Here is a 20796-nt window from a genome sequence, read left to right as displayed (position 1 = left end):
TGGCCAGAGCTTCAATCCCATGCCAGAATTAACTCCCACCAAACCAGCCATCCCCTCATTGAAGGAATGGATTGCACAATTAGGGAATATCTGGCCAGTGGTTAGAAAAGCATTAGATGAGGCCAGAAAAGCTTATAAGACACAAACAGATAAAAAAAGAGTCAAACCAAAACCATTTGCTGTGGGGGAAATGGTGTACCTTTCCACAAAATACCTAAAATCTTTACAAAGATCCAAAAAGCTAGGACTAAAACATGTGTGCCCATTCCCAATCAAAAGGATCATAAATCCAGTAACAGTAGAATTAGAATTACCAAAAACACTCAGACAAATTCACACAATCTTCCACTATTAAAGCAAGAGCAGCAGTCACCCTTACAACCAAGCATTCCTCCACCACCTCCTCCCATCATGGTCGAGGGGGAAAAAGATTTTGAAATAAAAGAAATCCTAGATTCCACAAAATACTACAGTGCAACCCAATATTTAGTAGCATGGAAGTACCTCCCTTCCTCCCAAAATGAGTGGGTTCAAAAACGGCACATTAGAGCTCCCAAACTTTTAAAAAAGTTTCACACTGTCTACTCAAACAAACTCAACTAACCTCTGTTTTGTCTCTCAACAGGTGGATCTCTCCTATTTTTAAGGGGGGCAGGATGTCAGAACCCATATATTTCTTGCTTGCCTATATCTCCTATATTTCCTACAGGTCTTATTTTTCCCTGATCCAGATTCCATTCTCTTCTCTCCCTGAGTTCTGCCATACTGCTGGAGGGGAGGGGGGGAATGCTTGTGGGTTTATTGCCTTGACCTCCGCTATCACTACAATGTAACACTTGCTTTCCTGTGATATTTCTTTCTGAACTTTTTTCTCCCTAAACTGTCAGCTAGAAAGGGGGGAGGAAGAAAGGAATGTAACCTCCAGCAACTGGCTTATCTCTATGCTCTCAGGAGAAGGTGAGAACAGCTGCCTAAACATCGCTGTTACAACCAGAGCTGGCCTGATGTTATCTCCCCTTTCCCACGATGGACTTAACAGCTGGGGATTGGCCAAGATGAACTGACCGGACGAACTTTGGGGTGGGATTTTGCTTGGGACACTTTAACCTATTGATTCATGTGGGAAAAGTTCAGATCCTGTCTATTATGCCTGCTATCAGCTTCTCCTAATAAAAGTTCCTTCTGGAAGAGTTCGCTTCCATGAGTTCTGCTTTCTTGGGATGAGGTTTTGAAATGGGCCCTGAGACCTAGTCTTTTAGATACACTAAAAATTAAAGCGGTTTTTTTTCAACTACAAAGGTAAACCTTGTAGGGTAGGCAAGGCGGGTTTTATGATGTGTGTGAGTTCCAGCACCTTTTTTTTTTTTTTTTACAAAAAAAGTACTGGGTTTAAGTCTCAAACAGGGTTTTAATTTCAGATATAAAGGGTTGACAAGGAGATTTCTACAGGCAAAGCATTATTTTATGACACGAAAGACGCTGTGATTGGGAAAGGAGGAATCTTTACTGAAGTTCTCTCAGGTCTGAAGTGTTGTGCTTTGAGGTTTTATTGCTGCTGAACTCTGCCTACCTCCTTCTGAGCCCACTGCTAGGAGTTGGACCTGCGATGAAAGAGGGAAGCTTTCTTGATTGATGTTTTCAGTAACTAGGAGGTTTTTTTTATTAACGTTTGATTAATTTATGTTTTTTTATTAATGTTTCTACTTCTTGGAGGAGCAAAGAAAACTATGTACTACATGATTAGAAAACTGGTTTAAACCTGTCAAGGACACACCTGGCTTGGACATTATAATGTGAGAAAAATATCTCCTGAATATGAAGATGAGAGTATGATATTCAAGATCATACTAAGAATACAATGGGATGCTATGGAATGCTACATATTACATATTAGACTTACTGAGCATGTGTGTTCCATCAGAGATGTGTCAATTAATGTTAACAAATGAAAGAACAATTCCAAACCTAATATGTGTATAAAGGTGATTTACTACCTTTCCAAGCTGCTCCTCTCCTCTCTTGGTAAGGTGCCTCTCCTTACTTGTATACATAAATTAAAAGATTTTAATCTATCTTTCCAATTCGGGTTATGTTTGGGCAAGGATAACACCAGGCTAACAGATCTACTGACATTTACTGCTAACACTGAATGAGGTGGGAGGTGAAGGGCAGGAAGAATATGGGTACAGAACAGCTTTCTATGTTCCCTTTCAATTGCATTATTGCCAAACATTAACATAAATGAAATTTAAAACTACCATGCTTAACTGCTTTTACATTTAAAACCCTTCCAAATATTGCACTGAGTCAAGCTGTTGTGTTGCAAATAGCAAATGTTTAATGATAAATTATTCAGTACTTCTAGGACTTTTTCTCTCCATGTTCCAAAATCCACTTCTGCTATAAGAAAAAGAGATTCCTCTATAGAGGTACACACTATGTATGCAGCCTAGAAGAAGTTGTTAACCTTAATTGCTTGATGACAAAACAAGCTCACTTTGACTTGATCATTGTTTTTATTTAAATGCTATGGAATCAATGATCTTGACCTATTCACTGATGTACCATAATTTTACTAAAACAATGGAATGTATTCTCTAAATTTATTAAACACAACATAGTACATGCATGTCTATCGTTATATGGATAAACTAGACATTGGTTCTCTTAGAAGGAAGTTTCTTAGCAATGATGGCTCATTCTCAATCGGTCTTCTCATGTGTACACAGTTCCTGTTACTGCCAGAAATTAGCTCTGACATTTGCAGAGTGCCTTGAATTGAGTTTTGTGGATTAGGAGAGGAGGAATCCTAGCCTGGATGCATATTTATTTGTTTGTTTAACTTTTGAGCAGGATATAAATACAGGAAAAGATTTAAAAATTAAAACCACTATGGAAAGCAGCACAATAAAATAAAATATTAAGCAGCAATAAGATAGCAATTGTTATGGGATTAAAATTTCAATAAAACCAAGCAATATTATACTGGGAAAAATAGTGAAATAATATTTTAAATATAAATATAAAAATATAAAATATAAGGTGAAACAAGGTGCCCCAACTGAAAAGACCCTTCCTCTTCTGGCCATCCTTCTTAACTCATTTGGCCAGAGAAAGACTTCAGAAAGCAACTGTCAGCCCTTTAAGGTAGAAACACTTGAACACCCAAGTTAAGAATACTAAAATATTCTGCTACTATTACAATAACAGAATCTTGAGAGGAAAGAAGAAAGAAGTTTCTGCCTGTATCCTGAAGAGAATAAAAGACCATGAAGTCTGAGACACCTTCTCAAATTCCATTCCTCCTTTAGACTCAGATTTCTCTATCTGACCCTTGCATTATCTCCAGTTCTTTATCCTCGTTCTTCAAGGTTATTCTCATGGGCCATTTCAACAATCCAAGGATTAATAAGCATGAACAGATACCGTTTTTGATAGCCTGCACCAGGTTCCCTATGGCTTCAAAGCCTTGGACTACCACTTTAAATTTGGCCTTGAAATGGCAAAGCATTAGCATAAGATGATCTCATTAACTGTTTGCTGGCACTATTTGAACCAAATTTCTCAATCATTTCCTAGATTATTCATCTATAAAGACATTGTAACAGTGGAAACATCAGTTTGGATGAGCATGAATGACTATTGCATGAATAATTGCACATCCAACCTACAAAAGCCTGCAGGATGCTATTTTAGTTTTTCTAACTAATCCAGGGCTTTTTTCAAATGAATATTCCATAAGGTTTACAACCTTACCCAGATCTCAAACATATCTTCAGGTTGCAACTTGCGCAGTGTGCTTCTGAAAGGGAAACAAATGGTTTACAGTTCCATTCAATTCTATTTCAATTCATAAGAATATGTGTAGGGAAAGTAGATTAGGAAAGCATGACTGACAGATCAGAAACCAATTCCATTAAACATTACAGTTATTCTTCAACAAATACAGAAGGGCTGGAGAGTATTCAGAGAAGATGGTATTAACCTGAATAACAGCACTCTGTGTGGCTGATTCTATCAGGCTCAAAGTATTATATTGCTTTTTCTCTTCTTGTTTTCTCTGCTACCCATGTAGATAGAACAGATTCTTTTCCTGAGAGGAGAGTTGAATAGCAAAATCTTTATATGAACTGGACTTTCAAATAAACATTGAAATGAATAAGGTAGGGAATGTAGACAAAGCCTTGTGGATTACAGTGATGTGAGGGGGAAGGCTTTTTGTACTAGTTAATAGATCTTCACTCTTTTGTACTTTTCACAGATACATAGGAACCTTGAAAGCATCCAGCTATTGGATCTTCTTTTTTTTGTAATATATTTTTTTGTTTTTTTTAAAAAAACATAAATCACTTAATAATTGGTGAACATTGTGTTGTCTGGGTTACATTTGTAAAACAGTCACTAACAATTGATTTCTATAATCCATAATCCACATAATAGTTTTAGTTGATTTCCTCTTTTCCCCAAATATCCTCTTTTGCAAACATTGAGTTAATACAATTCTTATTGTTTTGATAGATAACAATTAAATATATAATTTTTCTAAAAATAGTAATCACATCAATATAATTTTTCTTTACTATCCAATCATTCTGGTTGCCTTATCATAGATCCTGTTACAGTCCTTATTTTTTGTTTCTCCCACCAAATTCTAGATATTCTTACTGGTTAAGATTTTCTCAAAAATTAATTACATTTAAGAATTTAACTCTATTTTTCCATATGAAACATTTCACACTTTTATATTTCTTAAGAAATAGATAAAACAGTAGAAAAAAAGAAAGAAAAGCAAGGGAAAGAAGCATAAAAAATAACATACTACTTAAAATATATATCCCTCCTAAGCTAATATGTATTTATTTCCTAAATTCTTTTTAACCATAATTATAAATATGTTTAATCTTTAAACATTTCATTTAATACATTTAGTCATCTAGTCCTTTAATTTTTATTCAAAACATTTTTATCCATTATAATTTTCTTAAATTCAATCACATTTAAATATCTAAAACATTTCCTTTATTTAAGTCATTTCAACTTTTTTATATTACTCATATCAAGAAAGAGAACAAAAAAGGGGGAAAGGCACACTATATTATATTTAGAGAATTCATCTCTCTTAGAGTGACATATATATTCCAAAACTTCTATTTTTTAACCATATTCAAACAAATGTTTCTTTTTTAAGTATTCTCGCTGGTAAGTCCCATCATCTATTTTCTTAGTTTCCACTTTAGTTTTTTTTCTTTTGCCCAGTGTCTTTCTTCATCAATGTATTTTGCTGAATCAAAAAGTTTTTCGGTATGTTCGTAAATATTGCTGTAGATATAAAATATAAATCAGGAGAAGTGTCTTTGTACGGGACTTCTGCCTTTCCATGTTTGTTGAAAATCTTTTTCTTTTTCTTTCTCTCTGCTTCTCTTATCATTTCCTTTCTCTCCAATGTTCCTGACATCTCTACAGTCCATTTTATCCAATCTGTTTTCTTGTCCTCAGATTTATTTTGCAAGTTGTTTTTTCCAGTTCTTGTGAATTTTTTTCCACTAGGATTAAATCATGTTTCCTTGTTTTGTTAAGTTCCATCTTAAAGTCTCTATTCTCAATTCTATATCCATTTATCTGTTTTAACTGCTCCTTCTCTGTTGTTGTTTTCTGGGAATTTTTTTGTTGTAGAGTTAACTTGGAAATAGATTGATTTATATTTTCAAAGTTATTTTGGATTTCTTTGTGGTTTAAAGTCATTGTTATTTGAATTAGTTGCAGTATACTATATATCTCTTCCTGTGAAGTATTTATGTTTTCTTGATATGTTCTTTCTACATGTCTCTGATCCATGATGGCCAAGAATTTGAGTTTTCCTCTTCCTTTCTTCTCTCTGTAAATAGCTTTATAGTCCCAATCTAGATAGATATTTGTAATCCAAATAGTTCAAAAAAGATTTTTTTCCTGAAATTTATAATTCTCTCTTTGTCTACAGCCCAGATTATTGTCTTTTTTTGTCACAGCTGTTCTTTGTTGTTAAAGCTTTGAAGGTCACAGACACATATTAGCTTTTCTCAGATTTTGCCAAGTCTTATGTTAAAGTCATGGGTTTCATAGTCCTCATCTGCCACTAGTTGTCAGCAACTATTTGTTTTTCAATTTCCAAAATGAACAATTATTTTTAAAATGAGAGTCTTAACCATTAAAACAATTTTAGATTCATCCAGATTTAAGTTTTAAGTTTCAGGTTTTATATTTATTTCACTTCCGTATAGTTTGATCCTCCATAAAAAGATTAATTCGCCGCTTTCTTTAGTATAAGGGTGGGGTGGAAATCCCCCTCCTTCCCTTTCAGAGGTATTTTGCTTCTTGGGGATATTTTCCAAGAAATTAAATGTAAAATAGAAAAGAGAAGATCGAAATCCTCACCCAGTTTCAAGCACGCTGTTCACAGTTATGCTGGTTAGTGCTTTTGGACTTTGGTTGCAAGTAGCCTGGGCTGATCGATGCAATACGGCCAGCCTTTCTCCTTTCAGGTTAGAAGGCTTTCCCCAAGTCAAATGGAATGGCTGCCACTGTTCCAGAATCACTGGAGCACCCTTCTTTCTTCATCACCTCTCCAGGGTGACTTAGACCCATTTAGGCTCCCCTGGCAAGGCGAAATTAGCTGCCGAGGTGAGGAGAATCTGCAAGCCCACAACCGGTCACTATCTCACAAAACTAGAAGTCTCCACTGCATCCTCTTTTTCAGTTACCAAATGTATGGTAATTTGTAATTTTCTCCAGGTTTTAGCAAGAACATGACAGAAATCCTTACAAAACACTAACCATTAACCAGCTCTAGATATAATAACTCTACCAATCTCAGGAGGGAAAAAATATAAATTCACCATTTTTCTAGGATTGGCACTTGAATTCAACACACATGGTTTTGTGGAGACCTTGGTGTGCACATGTGTTATCTCTTCTGTGGGAGCTGCATTGGTTGCTGATTTGCTTCTGAGTGCAATTCAAGGTGCTGGTTATCACCTTTAAAGCCCTTCATGGCTTGGGACCAGGTTATCTGAGGGACCATGTCTTGCCAGTCACATCCATCTGATCCTCTAGACTAGAGTGAGAAGGCAAGGAATGTTGTAGGTCCCATCCCCTAAGGAGGTATGTCTGGTGGGACCCAGAAGAAGAGCCTTCTTCATGGTGTCTCCCTCCCTTTGGTATATCATTCCTTCAAAATGTAGACTAGCCCCCACTTTTACACTCTTTTGTAAGGCCCTCTTCAGGGTATTCACCTGATTCTGCCAGTGGGCCCGGGGAACCCAGAGTGGGATGGAGTCCATCAAATGGCTTATTTGACTGTGTGTTATCACCAGGCAGGAGTATTTTTTTATACTGTGTTTTATTGCTTGTAATCCACCTAGAGTTTCAGTGAGTGAGTAGGCAGCTATATAAATTAGATAGATGATAGATAGATAGATAGATAGATAGATAGATAGATAGATAGATAGATAGACAGACAGACAGACAGACAGACAGACAGACAGACAGATAGATAGATAGATAGATAGATAGATAGATAGATAGATAGATAGATAGATATTGATAGAAATGTAAGTGAAATGTTCATGCCATTCTTTGTACCTTTTGTGCTCATTCACAAACTCAACCAATTCTTCTTCAGTATATGGCTTGTCAGGAACACGGATGGGATCATCCATAAATGGTTCACAGAAATCCACCTCATTTAGCTTTAGGCCCAATTTCTTGGCCACCTATAAGAAATGGGAAATGTTACATTGGTAAATTATAGCAATTTATTTTGCTGAAACATATGGTACATATAGATATTGTAAACTTAACAATAGTAATTTCTATTTCTGAAAACTACACTTTAAATGTTTAGGACACATCATAGAACATAGAATAGCAGAGTTGGAAGGGACTTTGGAGGTCTTCTAGTCCAGCCCCCTGCTCAAAAAGGAGACCCTATATTATTTCAGGCAAAGGGCTGTCCAGTCTCTTCTTAAAAACTTCCAGTGATGGAGCACCCACAACTTCAGAAGGCAAGTTGTTCCACTGTTTAATTATTCTCACTATCAGGAAATTTCTTTTTAGTTCTAGGTTGGTTCTCTCCTTAGATAAGATAAGATAAGATAATTTTTATTGTCATTTTTTACTGTGGGCACAATGGCGCACATCAAAAATGAAATTTAGTTGCCCGCTCTCAAAGTGAGACACACACCTAAAACATACTACATACAACATATGTATAGACCCACACCCCTACATATACATAACAATAAAATATTAAATAGTGTCCAACTTGAATATATAATGGAAGGAGGAAGCCTGAGAGTTCACAAGGTTAATACTGTATGGAATGAAACTATGGTTGAATGTGGATGTTCTGCTATGGATACCATGAAGCCTCCTCCCAGAAGGTAACAAGGAAAACAGGTTGTGAAGAGGATGAGTTAGTTTCCATCCATTATTTCTTGCCTTGACAATATTGACAATATTATTATGAATGTTTTTCAAATGTTAAAAATATTCCATCTGATTTCTAAGTTTAAACTCCATGTCATCAGCAATACTGTTTTGAAAGCTAGAAAGCAAAAATATTGTTTGCACTAGCATATAATGTTCAGCATATAATTTTTATCTTTAAAACAGACAAGATTTTTTATATATTTTGTTATGAACATTTATATTTTTTGGCACTAAAAATAGTATTTCTAAAGTCATGATGCTAGAATAGCAGTCTAGCTGCATAAAATAAGCTCAGTGGTAAACATACAGAATATACCTTTCTTCGATTTTCTCCACAACAAAAACACTATGAGGTTTGGGTTGGGCTGAAAGAGAATGACTGGTCCAAGGTCACCCAGCTAGTTTTCATGCCTAAGGTGGAACTAGAACTCACAGTCCCTTGGTTTTTAGACCAGCACCACTGTACAGTCATATTTATCAGCCAACAACAGTAATGTAATTGTAAAAATAATCTCTACATCCTGGAGAGTCCACTAAAAGTGGTGCAATATTTCTACTGTATAAAACAGCCTATATAATAATACAGGACTTAAGGATTCTTCTGTATTTGACTTGCAGGGGCACGACCGATTGTTATAAAGCAGGGATCCCCAACCCCAAGTCTGTGGACCAGTAGCAGGCCGCAGCATGCCAGCAACTGGTCTGCACAAACAAGCAAAGCCCCATCCGCGAGATGCAGGCAGCTCACAAAACTACACACCCTCCGGTCCACAGAAAATCCTCTCTCCATGGAACTGGTCCCTGGTGCCCAAAAGGTTGGGAACCCCTGTTATAAAGGACATTTTGGAATTTTCCTTCACTAAAATGAAAATCATGAATCAAGAATGTGAGCATTGTAGAAAGTAAGAATGTTGTTGAAATAGGCTCTCTGAAATAAAAAAAAACCGTTAAAATATAAGCTCATAATTTAATGGCCTTCATTTTCTCTACATTCATATTCAGAATATGGTATATAAATGTTATGAACTTATGCTTTTAGAACAGAAAGTAAATATTATAAATAGGTCTAAAAAAGACCTGGAGAGGTGATCCCACAGCTGGATTATAGTAGTTGAAATATACTAACTGTGCAAAAGGAACAGAAGACACAGAAAAGGAGAGATTGCATTATAAATTAAAAATAAGTTTTCCTGCTGAAACATCCCAACAAATTAACTTAACAATGCTACACAAAATAAAGAAATAAATGAAAAGAGTATCATTGTTGGTATCTCGTACTGCTGCTGAACCAAAATATCTTCCAAAATAAAATGAAGGTGATCCAATTTTGTCTAGTGGTTAAGGCACCAGGCTAGAAACCAAGGAGATTATGAATTCTAGTCCCATCTTAAGGTATGAAAGCCAGCAGATGACTTTGGTCCAGTCACTCTCAGCTCAACCCACCAGACAAAGTTGTACTAGGGAAAATAGCAGGGAGAAAGTGCATTGAGTTTGTTTGCTGCTTTTAGTTATTCATAAAATAATAAAGGTGGGATAAAAATAAAATCATACTCATGGGGGACATTAATTGACTTAATATTGATTAGAAGACATACTCTTGCAAGCATGATCTTTCTGACCTGTCATGCTGATAATTTTATCCTGTAGATAATGGAGAGGGTGGCACAAGAGAACCAGCTGGTCTTAACTTAGTAGGAAATAGTGGTGCTTTTTTTGTTAAAAAAAAGGTGCCGGAACTCACACACATCATACAACTCTACAAGGTTCCATCCAAAAAATGTGCCAGAACTCCATTCTGGGCATTCTATGAGAAAAAAAGTCCTGGGAAATAAGCAGATTTGGGGAAATGATCGTATATAGCTGAAGTTATAGGCAAGGGGAGCTTAACCCTTGGAGTTAAGCTCCCCTTGCCTCAGTTTTAATGAACTCAGCAATAAGAAGTATTTCATGGAAGAGAGCTTCAGAGAAAAAAAGAAATGGGTGAGAAAGAGATACTAAAAAAAAGCTATAAATAATTCCAATGAGGGAAAGAAGCATATAGCAGACAAAGTCAGTATTACTGCACAAAAACCTTAGTGAAGATTTGAGAACAGAAAAGGATACATATAAAACATGCCAAGAGGTCCAATAGAACCAGAATGGTCATATTCTTTCTCTTCACCATAATTCAATTTCTGGCATAGTCCATCTACCAGAACAACCCAAACAATACCTTATTCTAGCTCTAAGGCCGACTGAAATGGTTCCAGATAATCAGAATCATACAATGCACCTGAAGCTTTCCCAATCACCAGATCAGCATGGGAATCTTTGTGTCCTTACCCCTTTGTCAAATGTGGCAAAGAACCTAATATAAGGCTGGAAGTGTTCAGCTGCCTCTTCAAATGCTTTGTAATCTGAGAAAGAGGAAAAAGGAAAAAGAATCACATTTTATTTGTTTAAATTAAGAGCAATACAATATTCGGTATCACTGTAGCCCATATACTAGCCATCACCCATTGTGAAAATATTGTCAAAAATGTTATGTATAGGTAAATGGTTTACTATAAGCAATACAAGCCTCGGAAAAAACTTAGATGAATACTTAATGGAATTTTTGGGAGAATTTTTCATAAATCAGGATTATAGTGGCTCGAGTTAGCATACTGAATTTATTTATTTGTTTGTATCTCACCTTTAATATTTTTACAAATAACCCAAGGCAAATAATTCAACACACCTTCCTCTTCCTATTTTCCCTACAACAACCCTATGAGAAGGCTTTCATGGCTAAGGTGGACTAGAACTCATGGTCTTCTGGTTTCAAGACTGGTGCCTTAACCACTAGACCTAACTATCTCAAACACATACTTTATGTGGTGAAAACACATTCTAAGTTTAAATAAAAGGTAGGAAAAATAAATTACATTAATGTCATTATATGTTCTCTACTATAAGTTTCTATGACTAATCTATTAGTTCAAGGATTTTATTGGATGAAATTATACTGCACTAGTGAGGCCACACTTGGAATACTGCATCCAGTTCTGGTCACCATGATACAAGAAAGAGGCTGAGACCCAGGGGGAAAGAGTGCAGAGAAGAGCAACTAAGATGATAAGGGACTGCAAGATAAATTCCACTAGGAATAGCGAAGAGAACTAGGTATGTCTAGCCTAACGAAGAGAACAATTAGGGATGATGTGATAGTTGCCTTCTGGTACAAAGGGGGCTGCCACTGAGAAGTGGGTGGTTGACTTATTCTCCAAAGCTCCTGTTCAATCACCCAGTGGGTGCATGCCCAATTCCCTCTGGCCCCTGAGTCATTCTGCTTTGGGTTCGAATTTTTTTACTTGTACTGCATTTCCAATCCAGCGGAGAGGATCACACTTCAGTGTGGGTTTTTTTTTTACTACTGCCACACAGAAAATACCTCATTTCTAATTCAGTGTTTACAGAATCACAGTCTCAGAGACCTAAATAAGATTGGAGTAGGTGTAACAGAGCACGTTGCCTTGTAATACAAGGAGCTTTTCAAACCTTGGATGAGTTGGGCAAGGGCAGAAAATATATACGTACAATATATACCTACTTTGAACATCTATACTATTCTATGCAGGACTACACACAATGCATGTTTTAAAGAATGTACAAATGTTTTAAGAAACATATCAATTCATTTCAAACCAAAGGAAAAAAAATGATACTGCTTTCCAGCTCTCTTCAGATTTCATTGTGACTTAGAACATACGTTCTGAATCGTCTCCTTTGAAGTAGCCAATAAGTTTGATTTCCTCCTCCATGTGGTCAAAGGCTTGAAGTTCCAGTTTGTTGTTAATGATTTCTACAGGATCTTCCATCAGCTGTCAGGAAGAAAGAAGTTTGATAGGAACAACTTAACATAAATGCAGTGATGGAAAACGTCATGCTGAATCCAAGGAGAATCATGGAAAGTTGTATTCTCAGTGTCTTTGTCACCAAAAAACAGAACAGAAACTTTAAAAAAACCTCACTAACGCAGCCTAATGAAGGTCAGTGGCTCAGATGGCTTATACATTCACATTTTATATTCACGGGTAAATCCACCTGTGGCCAAGCTGGCTCTCAACATTTTTGTATTCTTTAAAGAGGAGACAATTTATGTCATGAAATTGTAGTTTTCCCATTTAAACAGTGGGCTTGACTATCAATTTGGGGATCTATAAAAATAGACTGAATTGGAATAGGCAACCCTTGAAATACTGAATCCTTAGAGTTCCTGTTTTAAATAAGTGAAATCAAGTGGCTGAAGTTGATCTTTCTCATGAATTTATTGGTAAAATTAATTTGGGCTCATCTAAAAGAAGCATTTTGAGAATTATTCATTTTAATAGATACCATCAGGGTTTTTAATAAATATTTTATTAATTTTATAATTTTATAATCGTAAGTACTTAATAAGCAACATGTTGTCTGGGTCTATTAGTAATTCAGTGGTACATATTAACTTTCTCAGTCTAGTCCAGTGATGGCAAACCTTTTAGAGACCGAGAGCCCAAACCACAACCCAAATCCCACTTATTTATTGCAAAGTGCCAGGGGTGCATCAGTATTATGGTGCCCTTAGGGAGGGGTGGGCAGGGAGGCACCTCTGAGTGCTGCCTCTGGCACACCAAAAACAGGGGTCCAAAAATGGGCCACCGTGCTGCAAGGCTAATACAAGGCGCTGCACCACGCAAGAACGGGGCAGGGCTAGTGAGTATCACACAGGTACTAGCTCTGCCCCATTTGCAGCGCATGTATGCTCATGGCCCTGTGCATGCACACACGAAAATGCTTCCCCCTCCCTTTTCTTCCAGTCCTCCAATCAACAATGGTTGGTGACCTCTGCTCTACCATCTCTACTTGAGCTTGCTAGTCAGCCGCTTTGCCTCCTTTGTGCTGGGTGGGGCTCCTGCTCCGGGCAGTGGTGGCGACTAAATGGACCTGCTGCTGCCAGCAGTGGCACACATGCCAACAGAGAGGCCTCTGAGTGCCACCTCTGGCACGCATGCCATAGGTTCGCCACCACTAGTCTAGTCCAATACTACACCATCCAGTGCTTCCTTGGTCCTCTCTTCTTCTGGTAGTATGCATTTTTCCATACTGGGCAAATACAATTCTTGTTACTGTTAATACATATACAATTAAATATAGACATCTTCATCATATTTTTCTGGTATTATACATAATATTGATAGTATCAATTTATAATATCTTTTCTAGCCAAAATATAGCTCAATTGCATTTGCACTTAAAATCTATAATATTCTAGTTACAAATCCTATCCTTCTAATTATAATATTTTTATTTCTAACAGTTATCTATTTTCTTAGCTATATTCAAACATCTGTTTAGTAGTCTAATATCCCATCCAATAGGTCAGAACCTCTATTTTCTTCAGTCTTACTCTAGCTTTCTTCCTTTGCCAAATAACTTTCCAAGTCAGTACATTTAAATCATTAAGTAGTTCTTCCTCTGCTTTTGTATATATAGTTTGGAATGAGGAAAATAATTTGGTTGAGGTGTTTTTGGAAGAATGCTCAACCCTTTTATATTCATTAAACCGGGGCTTTTCAACCTTTTCACCCATTATACCACTTTTAGGATATGGTAACATCCAAGTACCACCAGTTACCTAGCAAGATATCACAAACGTGATAACCCCCAAAAAGGAAAAAAGTGATGAAGTACAGGTAGTCCTCGACTTACATCAGTTTGTTTAGTGACTGTTTGAAGTTACAATAACACTGAAAAAAGTGTCCCCCAAGCCACAGCCAAGCAAGACACCTGCCTGTCTGCCCGCCTGGCAGTGCTCTTCCTCCTGTCCGAGGTTTTCATTGTGAGCATTTGTTGAGGATTGGCAGCGGGGGTGGGGTGTTTGGTTTTTATTTTTCCCCCCCTCTGCTGGGTGGTTGCAGCAGGTTTTGGTCACTTCACATGACCCTGGGACACCGTGACCATCATAAATATGAATCAGTTGCCAAGCATCTGAATGTAAATCACATGACCCTGGGGATGTTGCAACATTCCAGATGATCGGTGCTTCTTCTGGGCTCAGCAGAAGCACCGGGATCAGCACTGAGCTCCAGCTGGAGCCTGGTGCTGATCCTGGCACTTCTGCTGAGCCCTGACAGCCCTGCAGCTCCAGCCATCTCTCACTCAGGCTTGTGCGGTGCTACCACCAGTTCAGCTCATTCCCCTCCCCTGCTATCACTTCTCTAAGATGGTCGCGTACCACCTGCCAGGTGCCAATGTACCACAGGTGGTACCCGTACCACTGGTTGAAAAGCCCTGCATTAAACAGCCTTCATTCTTCTTCAGTTTTTCTTTTCATTTCTTGTTTGTCAACATTCAGCATTTCTCCTAACAGCTTTATCATCCATTTGATCAGCTTTTCATCCTTATACTCAAATGTGTTCTGAGATCTTGACAAGTATGATGTCTTTTCCATTTCGGGTGTTATCACTTCATCTTCTAATTTTTCATTTGTCTGTATCTGTCTGTTAATTCCTTCCTTTAGGTCCTCCATCTTTGGATCCGTTTTTTCTAATTTTCCTTCTGTTTTCTGGGTTATTAGTTCTTTCTTTGCAGTCATTGTCTGGATTTGTAAGTTTAGGTTAGAAAATAGTTCTTTTATATAATTTGTGTTATTTTTCGCCTCATCATGAAATAAAACAATTGTCTCTTGGATTGATTTCAACATAGAAAGAATTTCTTCCTGAGATTCATTAACATTTTTTTATATATCAAGCAGGGAGCTTTGGAGACAGGTGTTGAAGATTATTTTTTTACCATTTAAGGCTGAGTATGGAACACTCATTTTGTTTTTGTATGTAGTCTTTATAGTCCAATTGGGTCCCCAACCCAGATGAGCAGCCCAAGAGTTTTTGTTTTTCCCTTTTCCCAGCTGTAGTCTACAAAAGTGAAAGTGTCAAGGAACAACAAAGAGTCTTATCTGAGTCTGGGCTTCAAGCCAAGTTTCCCTTAACCATAATAAATTTAGTGCCAAATCAAAGCTTATTTTGCAAACTTTCAAATATTTTTTTCTAAAAAAAAGTCTCAAAGGTACTTTTAGTCCCCAAATTTCAAAGCTATAGATCTGTATTAGTTCCATATTGATCTTGTAGTTTCCTCTATTTTCCCCCAAAGCTATTAATTTGCTGCTTTTCTTTTCCTGAGGGATCAGGGCAATAACTTCCCTTCCCTCTCTCATCAGGGAGAATTCTTTGCTTTGGCATTCTTTTTTCCAGGAAAGTAGTGTTAGGGCCATAAAAAGAGGATAAAGTCTCACTCAGTTCCATCCATGTTGCTCAGAAATTTCTAGTTAGTGCTTGTCTTTGGTTGTCAGCAGCTTCTGACTGACCACATGAATGTAGCCAGTCTTTCCCCTGCTGGTTTGGAGGGCTTCCTTGGATCCAGCAGAAGGGCCGCCACCCCTCCATGATCAACAAGGGTCCCCTCCTTCATTGCCTCTTTGGGGCAACTTTCAACCCTTTTTAGGGTTCCCAGCTGGGCAAACTCAAACATTATGCCATGACATCAAACTGGAAACTGATACCATCAGTTTTGAATGGAAATAATGTTGTTTCTTTAACTTAAAATATATGATTTGCATTCCACTATATTATTTGTGTTCCTTGGCAAAAGAACATCCATGTAAGTAGCATTAATAATAATGTATTATTTCTACTGCAAAACAGGATGAACCTACATCTAATAGGAATTCAACCAAGACATCTGCTGACATTTGCCCATCAAACTCTATTACATGATCCTCCTTAAAGATATATAGGCTTCCTTCTTCATCCAAACCTGGAAAGAAGACAAAAATGCAAGTAAATGCATGATCATTGCTTCAGGGTGAGTGAAGAATAATACAAGTCATTTTTCCTACATAAGATACAATTAAATATTTTAGCTCACTATGGGTTCTGAAGAAACTTACTCATAAAATACATAGTATTGTAAGATCTGGAGTGCAAATCCAAATGGCCACTAGAAAGAAGCAAAGAGTTTGATAAGCAAACATCTCTTTGCTGGTCATCTTGATTTTTGCAGTGAAAAAGTAGATTTGTTGCTGCTGTATAATTAGAACTATTTTTTGCATAAGTAAGTTTGAACAAACAGAAAAGCACCCCAGACTGCACACCCCCCCACACACACAAAAAAAGAAAGGAGAATGTTGGTAATAGGAGACTCCATCCTCAAAGGAACAGAACCATTCATCTGTAGACCAGACATATAATCCAGGGAGGTATGCTGTCTCCCTGGAGCAAAAATCAAAGATGTGGCCGAGATCAACAGAACAAACAACCTGAGTGCAATAGTGAAGAACTACAAACAACTAGGCAACAAAGTTAAGAAGCTAGGAGCACATGTAGTCTTCTCATCAGTGCTCCCAATGAAAGGCCAACACCCACTGAGAGATAAAAGAATCTCAGAAATAAATCACTGGCTAGGGTTGGTGTCGCCAAGAAAACTTTGGTTTCCTGGATCACAAACTGCATTTTCTACATGAGGGACTCTTGGCAAGGGATAGGCTACACTCATGAAAACAGGGAAAAATGTACTCAGAAAAAGACTAGGCCAACTCATCAGAAGGGCTTTAAACTAAAACTGAGGGGGGAGTGTGACCAATCTCTAGAATCTCTAGAACCCAAAACTAATCACAAATCAGAAGAAAACAAAACAAACAACGAGATAGGCAGTGATGAGAAAAAAGAAAAACCCAAACAACAATCAGGAGATACAGGAAACATACATACAGACAGGTATAAAAGTCTAAATTGCTTATACACAAACGCTCAAAACTTGGGGAACAAACAAGGCAAACTAGAAGCAATAGTACACGAGGGAGGGTATGACATAGTTGGCATAACAGAAACCTGTGGGACGAAACCCATGAATGGAATGGACAGATGGATGGATACAAATTGTTCAAAAGAAACAGGTCTACAAAAAAGGAGGGGGAGTTGCACTATATGTAAGAGAACACTACATATCTGCAGAAATGCACATGACCCAAGACAAAATCTCTCCAGAATGTCTATGGGTCAATATAAAAGAGAAAAAAAGTGACATCACCATAGGTGTATATTACAGGCCACCCAATCAACCAGAAGAAACAGATGAACTCTTTGCCAATCAGTTAACAAATGTATGCAGGAAGCACACCACAGTAATAATGGGAGACTTCAACCATCCAGATATCAACTGGGAGACAAATTCTGCAGTGAGCGAGAGATCAAACAGATTCCTAACCAACCTACCTGACAACTTTGCCACCCAAAAGGTGGAGGAGGGAACTAGATGCAAAGCTATATTGGACATAATCCTTACAAATAGAGAAAAAGTGATAGAGGGAATCTAAATTGCTGGAACCTTCAGTGAAAGTGACCACGCCATACTGGAGTTTAATATAATGCAAACACTACCAATTGAAGAACTATGGTGCTGGAGAAGACTCCTGCAAGTCCCTTGGACTGCAAGGCGATCAAACCGGTCAGTCCTAGAGGAGATCAATCCTGACTGCTCTTTAGAAGGCCAGATCCTGAAGCTAAAACTCAAATACTTTGGCCACCTAATGAGAAGGAAGGACTCACTGGAGAAGAGCCTAATGCTGGGAAAGATCGAGGGCAATAGAAGAAGGGGACGACAGAGAATGAGGTGGCTGGATGGAGTCACTGAAGCAGTAGGCGTGAGCTTAAATGGACTCCAGAAGATGGTAGAGGACAGGAAGGCCTGGAGGAATGTTGTCCATAGGGTCGCGATGGGTCGGACACGACTTCGCAGCTAACAACAAAAACCAATTGAAAACAATCTAACCAATGTCCTAATCTTCAAAATAGCAGACTTTAACAAACTCAGAGAAAACCTAGGAAAAATCCCATGGATGAAAATCCTAAAGGGAAAAACAACCCAAGAAGCATGGGAACCCCTGAAAAATGTGATCACAAAAGCCAGGATCAGTGCAATACCACTGAGAAAGAAAAACAAGAAATCCAGGAAGAAACCAGCATGACTGCACAAAGATCTCACTAACAAACTAAAAGACAAAAAGGACAAACACAAAAAAATGGAAAGAGGGGTGCATAACCAAGGCCAACTATCAGCAGACAGCCAAAGCATGCAAAGAAGAAGTCAGGAAAGCAAAGGCTCAATATGAACAAAGACTTGCAATGGAAATCAAGGACAATAAAAAAACCTTTCTCCCAACATATTAACAAGAAGAAAAAAGTCAAGGTCCACTAAAGAGAGAAGATAGCAAGGAAATAACAGGCAACAGGGAGAAAGCGGAGCTGCTTAACTCATACTTTGTATCAGTCTTCACAGAAAAAGAAACCATAGCCAAACACCCCCCCAAAAAACACTGCAAAAGACATACTAGAAACAAAAATCAAAATAAGCAAGAAAATGGTAAGAGAACACCTTTCCAATCTTGATGAATACAAATCACCAGGATCCAACAGATTACATCCCAGAGTTCTGAAAGAGCTGGCAGATGTTATCTCAGAACCATTACACCACATCTTTCACAAATCCTGGAGCACCGGGGAAGTACCCGAGGATTGGAAAAGAGCTGATGTGGTCCCCATCTTCAAGAAAGAGAAAAAAAAACAGACCCAGGAAACTACAGACCAACTAGTCTAACATCAATACCTGGGAAGATCCTGTTCTGTTCCAGCCTACAACCGTCCCAGTTTGCTTCAAGGACAACACCTTTTTTCTTTTTAAATCAATAGGCTAGAAAAAACCAACCCCAATTTATTTACAGTTGCAAATAATAAAGTCCTTCAACAAAAAAGCAGCAGAATATTTTCCTTAACAAAAATAAATGATTCAAACATCAAACAAGAGTCAAACAGGAAGATTAGCAAGAACAGACCAGGATTTTCTTTGGATTTCTATGAATGGTTGCCTTCAGCAACCAGCACCTCCCACACCTTTCCTTTTTATTAGCATCCCCAAGGCGTGGCTTCTCAATGCCTTCTCCTCCTTTCACTGGGTTGCTTCATAGACTTTCTCTGGTCTGCTCTGCTCAACTACCTTCTGTTTCTAGCATCTCTAAACAGATTCAGCTGAGACTCATCTGAGTCTGAATCCTCCTCCTCACACAGCTGAGCCTTATAAAGAAAACAACCGGAGGGGCCAGGCTCTTCCTCTGACTGAGAGTCCTGTAATGCATCAGAGCCTCCCTCCGACACCGAAAGCTCTCCAAACTCCTCCTCCTCCTCCTCCTCACATCCCTCGGACTCAGCTGCTGGGAGCACAGCTGACACGGAATCACAACAGATTCTAGAAAAGATAATAAAAAAACAGATCTGCGAACAACTAGAAGCAAACCAAGTCATAACTAGCAGCCAGCACGGGTTCCTTAAAAACAGATCATGCCAAACCAATCTGATCTCATTCTTTGATAAAGTAACTAAACTAAAGACCAGCAAAACACAGTGGATGTAGCATACCTAGATTTCAGTAAGGCATTTGACAAAGTAGACCACAATCTACTGCTTGATAAGCTAGAAAAAGGTGGAGTAGACAACATCACCACCAGATGGATCTGTAACTGGCTGAAAAACTGTACTCAACAAGTAGTCCTCAATGGCACTACATCCACATGGAGAGAAGTAAGCAGTGGAGTACCACAAGGATCCGTCTTAGGGCCAGTACTCTTCAATATCTTCATAAATGACTTAGATGAGGGAATTGAAGGGAAACTCAGCAAATTCACAGATGACACCAAACTGTCAGAAGTAGCCAAAACCCCAAAAGACAAACTCAGGATCCAAAAAGAGCTTGACAAACTTGAACAATGGGCCCTATCCAGAAAATGAGTTTCAATGTGGAGAAAAGCAAAGTCCTACACTTAGGCAGGAAAAACCAAAGGAACAAATATAGATTGGGCAAGACCTGGCTTGGAGGCAGTAACTGTGAGAGGGACCTTGGAGTCCTGGTGGGCAATCATTTAACTATGAGCCAAAAGTGTGCAGCAGCAACCAAAAAAGCTAATACAATCTTGGGTTGTATAAACAGAGGCATAGAATCAAGATCACGCGAAGTATTAGTACCACTTTATAAAGCCCTAGTAAGACCACACCTTGAATACTGCAACCAATATCACCATATCACAAAAAGATGTTGAGAGACTGGAAAAAATTCAGAGAAGAGCAACTAAGATATCAAAGGCCTGAAGACCAAAACTTACGAAGAACAGCTGTGGAACTTGGGTTTGGCTAGTCTAAAGAAAAGAAAAAATAGGGGAGACATGATAGCAGTGTTACAGTATCTGAGGAGCTGCCACAAGGCAGAGGGGGACAGGATGTTCACCAA

At 38.1% G+C, this 20796-nt stretch overlaps 1 protein-coding gene across 1 annotated transcript in view; it reads right to left on the bottom strand.

Moving 5' to 3' along the window:
• Positions 1-20796, bottom strand: part of CASQ2 (calsequestrin 2) — a 63947-nt gene that overhangs the window by 19168 nt on the left and 23983 nt on the right. The window contains exons 4-8 of the mRNA XM_081315490.1: positions 16178-16278; positions 12197-12308; positions 10789-10862; positions 7618-7748; positions 3757-3802 (exon numbers count right to left, since the gene is read on the bottom strand). Coding sequence (XP_081171616.1) covers positions 3757-3802; positions 7618-7748; positions 10789-10862; positions 12197-12308; positions 16178-16278 — 464 coding nt within the window. The remainder of the gene's footprint in view (positions 1-3756; positions 3803-7617; positions 7749-10788; positions 10863-12196; positions 12309-16177; positions 16279-20796) is intronic.

Source organism: Vipera berus (assembly GCF_964194415.1).
Source record: "Vipera berus genome assembly, chromosome: 2".
In the NCBI taxonomy this organism is placed as follows: domain Eukaryota; kingdom Metazoa; phylum Chordata; class Lepidosauria; order Squamata; family Viperidae; genus Vipera; species Vipera berus.
The sequence above is the reverse complement of the archived record's forward strand: the minus strand, read 5'-3'. Positions and strand labels throughout refer to the sequence as shown.